General features: G+C 36.2%; 1 protein-coding gene across 1 annotated transcript in view; it reads right to left on the reverse strand.

Annotated features, from left to right (window-relative positions):
- The window catches only part of TOPAZ1 (testis and ovary specific PAZ domain containing 1), a 75,199-nt gene that overhangs the window by 2,040 nt on the left and 63,426 nt on the right, over positions 1–9,733 (reverse strand). Inside the window, exons 17-19 of the mRNA XM_029244396.1 lie at positions 8,353–8,517; positions 6,560–6,763; positions 1,789–1,972 (exon numbers count right to left, since the gene is read on the reverse strand). Of these exons, the coding sequence (XP_029100229.1) occupies positions 1,789–1,972; positions 6,560–6,763; positions 8,353–8,517 (553 nt within the window). The remainder of the gene's footprint in view (positions 1–1,788; positions 1,973–6,559; positions 6,764–8,352; positions 8,518–9,733) is intronic.

A 9,733-nucleotide genomic window follows, 5' to 3' on the forward strand; every position in this document is an offset into this window, starting at 1 on the left:
GATATCAATTTTCATGGTCCCTTGCATTTCTGGAAGTTCTGAGAGCAGAGACACTGATTACCCCTTGTTCCAGATTTCAAGGATGTTTAATATAGTGGACAACCGTGAAAGACAAAGATAGTTTCTCCTTCAGGAGCAAAAGACAGGTTTGCTTACAGCCTTACAAGGTGGAGATAGCGTTTCCATCTGAAGAGCAAGGGGCAGGTATGTTTATTACCCATTGTAAAAGATTAGGGTTCCTAAGTTCAGGATTCCTCTCAGGTAATGGAACCCAGTGCATGTGCAGGTATCCATCTGGGTCCAAGTGTGGGACCTGGGAGCAAGAGGAAGAGATACAAATATGCAGATAATCATGCTGCTTGCTGTGCCATGAGTAATAAAGTCCTGTCTCCAACCCAGGAGGTCTTGTGTCTTATGCCAGGATCCGTGAAACTATGGCAGGCTGACTTACAGCCTGCAAATGGGGTGGAATCTCAGAGCCTTCACAGTTCTTGATGTAAGATCACAAAAGGCACTGCAGCTTCCTCCTTGCGTTCTCTCTCCTGGATCACTCACTCTGAGAGAAGTTAGCTGTTGTGTCATGAAGGCACTTAAGGAACCTATGGAGGGGCCCATGTGGTGAGGAGCTGAGGCTTCCTGCCAACAGGCATGAGTGAGCCAGCTGGGAAACGGATCCTCCGGCCGCAGTGAAGCCATCAAGTAGGTGACTGCAGGTCCTGACCACATCCTGAGTCCAATGACATGAGAGACCCCTAGCCACAACCATCTGGCTAAGCTACTCTAAAATTCCTGACCCACAGAAACTAAGAAAATACTTGCTATTTTAAACCACCAAGCTTTGGGATAACTTATACACTGTAATAGATAACTAACAGAATATTCAGTCTGAGGATCTGGTTTCTAACACCAGTAAACTGAAGCAAAATTCTTGTTAAGAAATGCCAAAACAGGAGTCCCATGAGATCCTTATATTACAAGTTTCCTAGATAAAGCTGACAAGAAATTGGAGTGGTGTAAAACTAAATTCTGGGATTTTGAACAAAATTATCTGAAGGGATGCCACTCTGGTCCAACAGCTACATTATAATATTTATGCATTTGTAACAACATTTAAAAATATTGAAACTAGGCTGATGGCTTTATTTTGAACAGGATTCTTGACTGAACCTAATAAATTATCATTTATTTCCCTTTTAGACCTGGTTCTTAGATCTTTTGTGTTGACCGAAAAGATAACGTTTAGGTACCTAACTAAAAACCACCAGTACACGAGAAAGGTCCACACCTAAGAAAGACCCATCTCGGGCTTCCCTGGTGGCGCAGTGGTTGAGAGTCCACCTGCTGATGCAGGGGACACGGGTTCATGCCCCGGTCCAGGAAGATCCCACATGCCGCGGAGCGGCTGGGCCCATGAGCCATGGCCGCTGAGCCTGCGCTTCCAGAGGCTGTGCTCTGCAACAGGAGAGGCCACAACAGTGAAAGGCCCGCATACCACAAAAAAAAAAATATAAGAAGACCCATCTCTTTGAACACCTAAACAAGATCTTTGAAGTTGTTAAAATGTTTACTGAAAGGTACTAACTTGTTTGGATTTAAACCTCAAATACGTCAAATCCTTTCTCAGTATAAATGCTACCAAAGTTTGCCAATACACACATGCACCAGTATATGAATATATAAATATATAACTGTTTATATATATACAAACAAATAAAACATTTACATCCTAGGGCAAGTGTAGGGACGTGATCTGCTTTCAGGATGCAGTCAGAAGTTATTTCAACCAACCTTTTTAAAACTACCTGCAGCACCTGTGTCGGAGTTCCAGGACTCTGAATGCTACTAGCATTAGATACCATGAAGATTTCAATAGCTAAAAGCATTTCAATCTCAGACAAATAGGAAGGAATCAGTAGAAGTTTTCGGTATAAATTTCCCTCCAGTGGTGGGTAGCAACCCAATGAAAGAGCACCTGCAAGTCAAGTAACAGATCAAACTTTACTAAAACCCCAGTAGGTGAAAACCTAGACTTCCAAAATATCCACAGGTGATAATTACTTTTGTTTCAGAATAATTCTTCACATTCAAAGCAGATTTATTGCATAAATTATATGGTAGTGAGCTTATCCTAGTACAATTGAGATCATTCTTTGTAAAATGGTTTTGAAACATTAAACATGAAGTGAGAAATTGCAGAAAAAACAAACCCTGAAAAAGAACTTTTGAGCCTCATTGTAGCAAATGTCCATTTATTTTAAGCCATAGTCAACACAGCATAATTTCAGAATAACTAAAAAACCAGAATAGCTACTTGGGTTTTGTTTTAATGGGATCTGGGTCTAAGAGCAACTACATACAGTTATTATATATATAGTATTATATATAATTATATATATAACTACATATCTTGAATTATGAATCCAAAATGAAGAAAATAGAAATTATAATTTGAAGATTTTACTTTCTATCACATAGTTTTATAGTATTTTTGAGTGTACTTATTTATAGTGCTGTTAAAGTTTGTGCAATAAATATTTGCTGTTCCTACAAATGTCTGGCATTGTGCTAAACACCAGATATAAAAATGAGTAAGATACATTTCCATCATGTAGGTGCTCAGTGTGTTGTTCTCCAATTCATGTTCTAAAAATCTTGCTTTTCCATAGAACAGATTCAACTTTTAAACTGTTTAGGTGCTTATTACAGGTGATATACAGGGAAATCCCCTATACATCAGTCCAGGACATCCAAATTGTATATAGGCAATATTATATTGTTGTCTTTTACTGAAACCAATTTAAATCTGTGTGTAAAATTTGTTTAAAATGTTTTATTAAGTTAAATTTCTTCAATAAATCTTTCTAATATGGATGATGATGACTAATCTTTGAGGACCTACTATATGCCAGGTACCTGAGCTAAACACATAGGTTTTACCTAATTTTAAGCTGACAGTTTACTACCTTTGCAATTAGGTACAACAACTCCCATATTATAGATGGGGGGGACTTTGGGTAAGCGCCCTGGCCTTCTGACTCCAGATTTTGGAATCTTACCCACTAGGAAGTCCCACCTTCCTAGATCACTGCCGGGACCAACAAACTATTGACTCGTTAACATTCCTAAATATTGGTAGGTATAATTTACATGCACACCTGTTTTACTTCTGAGCAGAAGAGGAAAACAAAAGCCAACAAACTAAGTAGAAATGTACTAATATTATCTTTTACCCTAAAATCAAACATGAAAAGAAAAATACTCCTATTTGGTTTTAGCGGGGGAAAGTAAGGGAAAGATATACTAATAACATCTTCCCTTCCCGACTTTTCAGTTCTGACAGAAAAGCCGTATTTTTAGGACTAGGTAAGCACATCAGGAGCATCAGGAAGGCAATTCTGCTGTCCCTGGACAATTTCCTTCTGGTTAGTTAGGGAACACAAGCAAAGCCATCAAGAAAGTAAAAGATAACTCCTGGAATAGAAAAAAAATTGAATTCATATATCTGACATGGGACTTGTATGTAGAGTGCATGTATACCTATATGAATAGTATGTATTTATATGTACCCACACACATACTTAACACACTCAACAAGAAAAAACAAGAAAAACGCCTCAATTTAAAAAAGTACAAAGAAAAAAATGGGCAGAGGATTGAATAGACATTTCTCTACAAAGATATACAAATGGCTAATAAGCACGTTGAAAGATGCTCAACATCATCAGTCATTAGGAAGATGCAAATCAAAACCTCAGTGAAGTATCACTTTATATCCACCAGGAAGGCTAAAATAAAAGACTCAGCGAGGATGTGAAGAAACTAGAAATTCCATACATGGCTGGTGGGAATATAAATGTAAAACAGATAGCTTCTTTGGAAAACAGTTTGGCAGTTCCTCAAAATGCCAGACATAGATATACCATACGAGCCACCAATTCTGCTCCAAAGAGAAATGAAAACCATACACCCACACAGAAACTTGCATGTGAATGTTCAGAGCAGTGTTACTTATAATAGTCAGAAAGTGCAAACAAAGCAAACGTCCATTAATTGATGGATGGACAAACAAATTCCGTACAATGGAATATTATTCAGTAATTAGAAAGGAAAGAAATAATGATATAGGCTAATGATATGGATCTTGAAAACACTGAAACCTTGAGAACAATATGTTAAGTAAAAGAAGCCAGTCACAAAAAACTACAAATTGAATGATTCCATTTATGTGAAATGCCCAGAACAGGCAAATCCATAGAGATAGATTAATTGTTGCCTAGGACTGGGTCGGGTGGGAAACATACATGGAATGGGGAGTGAATATAAACGTGTTCAGGGTTTCTTTTTCTAGAGGTGTTGAAGATGTTCTAAAATTAGATTGTGGTGCACAACTCTGTGAATAAAATAAAAATAAATGCACTGTAGGGACTTCCTTGGTGGTCCAGTGGTTAAGAATCCACCTGTCAAGGCAGGGGACACGGGTTTGGGCCCTGGTCCGGGAAGATCCCACATGCCGCGGAGCAACTAAGCCCGTGTGCCACAACTACTGAGCCTGCGCTCTAGAGCCCATGAGCCGCAACTACTGAGTCCGTGTACCACAACTACTGAAGCCTGCGTGTCTAGAGCCTGTGCTCCGCAACAAGAGAAGCTACCACAATGAGAAGCCCACGCACCTCAACCAAGAGTAGCCCCCGGTCGCTGCAACTAGAGAAAGCCCGCATGCAGCAATGAAGACACAGCACAACCAAAAATAAACAAACAAATAAAAATGCACTGTACACTTCACATGTGTAAAGTTTATGGTATGTGAAATTATCTCAATAAAGCTGTAAAAAATATTAAAGAAAAAAGCAAAACAAAGGCACTGGTACTACAGCCTTAACAGTGCCTTGATGAAAACTTAACTGCAAGCTCAGAATCAAATATGTACTACTAGATGTAAGGCACGGAAAGGCTTTCCTAGCATGTGTTAACCTGTGTGTGAAGACAGATCCAAAGAGAGTTCCACTGGTATTTTAAATGTCAACACTGTCAGGAAATGAGATGTCCTGAAGACTGATCAGTGACTATAAATTACTCACTTCATTTTATAACTCAGGCACATTAAAAACAAAACAAAAATACTCTTTACCCTATAACCTCACTTGCATAAGTTAAAACCATTGAATTGTACATGTTTAAATGGGTGAACTGTGTGGCATTTGAATTATATCTCAATAAAGCTGTCAACTGAAAATTTTTTAAATGATTAAGTTTAGCTGTTTTAATACAAAATTTTATTTTCAACTAAAAAACAGAAAGATTCCTAGAAATCTCATTTATGTGTTTCCAAGTTAACACGTTATTCCTGCGGCACATAAATGCCTTCTGATGGCATTTTTCCCAAATTGCACAATTATTTGAAAAAAATACCTCATTAACATCAATTCTAAAAACTAAAATCAAGAAGTTATAGCAAATAGTACATATATACTTTGTGGTGTGATTTCTAGCAGTTTGCAGGGAAATAGTATAAGTAATTGAAACATAACCACAAAATTGAAATGAGGTGTTATGAACAAATAATTCCACCTTGCCTCTAAATTTCTGATCATCCTTTTATAAAAATTTTGCTTTCAAAACGTTTTATTGTAACCTACAATAAGAAATACATTTTACATAATGCCCTAGCACACATATAAGAATACATGTAACTGAAATGAAAATTTGATCAAATAATATGTTATTTTACTACCTGTAATGCACACTAATAGTTTCTTTCCCATTTCACTGAGAAAAAAAAGTTACTACTTGCTGAACTGATCACAGCTGGGAACATTGAAAACACTTCCAAGTTCAGAGAGGTTTCTGTTGGTGTAAGATGGCTGGGATGTTTGACACATTTGGCACAGTGGTGACACAGAGTAGGTACTCAAATGTTTGTCATATAGTTGATAGTGGTAGAAATGGAAATTTAAGACAAATTACTGCATGAAGGCAGAAAAGAATTCCTTTCTAGATCTAGATTCTATACAGAATTGTTTTCTAATTAAAATACTTGCAAGGAGATTGGGACTAGAGAAGATATTCGTTTTCTAGACTTACTTGTTAGAGAGGAACAGTTGTAAACATTACTAGGAGCCATGTGAAAAACTGTTATATATCATGTTGCATTGTAATGACGCCCTCTGTACTTCCTATGTGCCTGTCATAACATATTCTAACCAAAATGATCAGGGATATACCAGGGATAAATATGTATTCCTTAAGCTTCATTCTACCAATTGATTTACTCCTATATATTTATAAAATATGCCAAACTGGTTCAAATTCTGTCATTTATTTCCTTTTCATATCCTCCTGTGGACATGCCAATATAGAAAGAAATAAAAATACAGCAATTAGAAATGAGAAATAACATGTTTCAAAAGAGCACAAATCTATGTAGACCACTATTTTTAAATGTGTATAAACTGCTCTTTTTACATATTTAATGCCCCGCCATGAATATTATACATAGATTTCAGGTTAGAAAATCAAATTCAAAATATATCAAAATTAAAAAATTTAAAATGTAACTTACTTTTGTAGTGGGCTCTGGCTTTGAGCCATAAACAACTTCTTCCTAAAGAAGTAATTAATCTTCTAAGAAAGGAAAAATCAATAGGGATGCTCTTTGAAATCATGAATTCTGCTACAGAGGATGATATACCAAGACTGTTGCTTTCTATACAGGCATCTAGAAGTTTATTAAAAAGAAGGCTATACTGTGAGACCTCCACAGTTTCTGAAAAAAAAAAAATCATTGATATAGTGAAACTGATCTATCTTCTCTCAAGCTTCTCTCTTACTCCTTTCCCCTCTGCTCTCCTTGGCCCCTTCCTACCTGCTATAAGAGTCAGAGTCACCAAAATGCAATCATCTTACATACTAAGTTAACAAAGAAACAAAAAATTTAACAAAAGCAAAACGGTTCATTCACTTTGTAATGGAGAATGTGGAAGGAATATGATTTCAGAGGCTACATTAACACCTCTGTCCATGGTCCTCAAGTGTGACTGCATCTGCACGGTTCTGTTTGCATTCTATTTACAGTGCAGACCTCAGACTTGTTTTTCCCACGACTAAAAATAAATCATCCACTCATAAATATTCACTCTCAAATTAAAAAAAAAAACAAACCTCCTTTCTTGGGTATGTCTACTCCTTTCTGCTTTTCACTTAGAAGAAAGTGAAGTCACCTTGGATACTTCCAACTCTTTTATCCCCTATATTCAGTCAGGTGGGTCTATGACCTAGACTCTAGGTCTTTATCACTTTAGGACTTTTTAGTGGTCTAGGCCTTATCAGGAAATTTATCTCCTTACCTTTAGTCTCTTTCTAAACATTACCACCAGAGGAACTTTCCGAAAATACCAACTCCATTATGTCACGCCCTGGCGCCAAAACTCTAGTGACCCCTTACTACACATAGAGAAGAAAATTCCTTTAGCCTGCCATTCAGGGTCTTCCAAAATCTGGCACAACTATCTGTTTGATCTCACTATTATACTTTGTTTCATTATCACGATAATTGTATATCAAAAGCCAGTTCTACAGCAGCCATTGTACCAGGGATACCACGATAAAGAAAACAATTGCCTTTAAGGAGCTTACTATCTAGAGGGAGAATCAGATAAGAATGTTAATGACAATACAGTTATCTCAGTGGAATACATGGGAAAATGGAGAGTGATAAAGCACTGAGGGGAGGCCTTCAAGTTAATGTTTTCATTAAACATTAACCCACCACTCTGAACCCATTGCCCAGCTCATTCCTGACCCAAAGCTTTTGCTGCTTCCCTTCACAGGGACTCTCTCTTGCTACCGACACATGACTTGCAGGCATTCAAGAGCACTGCCTGCCATTGCCCACACTGGCATTCTCTTTCTTTGAACCCAGCATCTGCTTAATTTCCTCCATTTATTCCATGTTCTCCTATGTTCCAAGGTAATGGGAACTATGTTCTATGTTTGTTAAGTGATAAAGGAAAAGGTATTCTTTATTATGCCAATGCAAAAAATTATTTTAAGGTACAGTATAAAGCTTGCTGGGGGCACTTAACATTGATTGCTGATGACTTGACAGAGGTTAGAAAAGGAATGATGAAATGCTCCTTGTAGGAACTGCTGATAAAAGATAAGCATCTCTGTTTTTTTTTCTTTTTTTCAACCATCAGGAAAGCATATTCAATTTGCAGAGAACACATTTTACAAAAAACATCATTAAAAATATATGCTGGAATATAAAATTCAACCAAAACAGGTGGAGAACTGTTTCTTATTAAATACCAGATGGGCCAGAGATAGTTAAGCTAGACTTTTTAAAAAACATACCTTGAGAATTTTGAAAACCTGGTAGATTTTGCAAAACTTCAAATGTCTGTCTGTAAAGACTCTTCTCTAAAATTTCTTGTGCAATTGTACAGAGCAGATTATGCCGATTGAGCACATCCAGTCTATCACAAGGCCACAGTGGTGTATTGATGACCCACTCTGACTCTTACAAAAAGAAAAAGTACAAGTACTTTACACCATGAAAATTACATTTAACAGTATAATCACAACAAATGTTTTTAAGTATCTTTTGGAGAAAGTGGAAAAACTTAAATATGTGTACTCAGAAAGATAACCATAGCTCAGATTTATTAGAAACAACTTATATAGTGATGATCATCATCCTAAGAAGATGCAACTAATGACCATTTTGTTATTTTTACCTTTTTACCAATTCTTCGTTTTTCTAAATGTACCAATCAGTTGTTGATTCTGAGGTTAATGATTATTTTTATATGACAAAATGTTCAGATTATAATGAGTATACATTGTAAGGTAAAATATTGTTTGTGTAGACAAATTAAACAATTTTACAGTAAAGAATACATAATTTAATTAGTTTTGGTATTCTTGGGGAGCAGCTTCCCCCCACAATGTCTGCCTATTCAAAAATTTTTAAATAAAATACTTGCTATGTACAGAGGAATATCTAACATATGGAAGTTACAAAAGTATAATAATAAAATAATAAAAAGAATCCTTAGGTACCCATCACACAGCTTAAAGAAAAGAGAATATTACCTATAATGCTGAAGTTCCTTAATTTCTGCCCTGATTTTCACATTGAGAAAAACAATGGAAGACTGTAGTATAGAACACGGAGGTGTTAACATGTTAGAAATGCCAGCATTTTACCATTTACCTAATTCCCTCAATCATTTACACATAATGAGACACATAATGAAACGTTGTCATGTAACATTCAAATCACATTCCTGTGCTCTTTTTCAACTGGAGTAAGAGCAGGAGTCAATCCTTTTCTTTTGTGGCCTTCCCAGCACAGTAAATACAGAAAGTATTAAAGAAAGATTCGATAATTCAAGCATACAATGCCACATAAAGTCTTAAGTATCGAGTAGAAAACTTTAAAGCAGGAGCTTGTTTTTAAATTACTAGAGCTCACTTGACTGGTTGACTTGATTTATACTACCTACGAGGCAGTGTTTTACAAATATTAGTGCTCTACAATTATTAACTCATTTAGACAGATACCTTCATTAATTTACTCCTAAATTGACTAAATCAATAATGATGAGAAATACTAATATTAAAAAACAGACCAAGAATGTGAACTGGTAATTCACAAAAGAATAAGTACAAATAGAAATAAAAAGAAAAATAGTTAAATTTTCTAATAAGCAATTAAATGCAAAACAAACCA

Source organism: Monodon monoceros, unplaced genomic scaffold (genome assembly GCF_005190385.1).
Source record: "Monodon monoceros isolate NGI ecotype Baffin Bay Population unplaced genomic scaffold, NGI_Narwhal_1 Super_Scaffold_3, whole genome shotgun sequence".
In the NCBI taxonomy this organism is placed as follows: Eukaryota; Metazoa; Chordata; class Mammalia; order Artiodactyla; family Monodontidae; genus Monodon; species Monodon monoceros.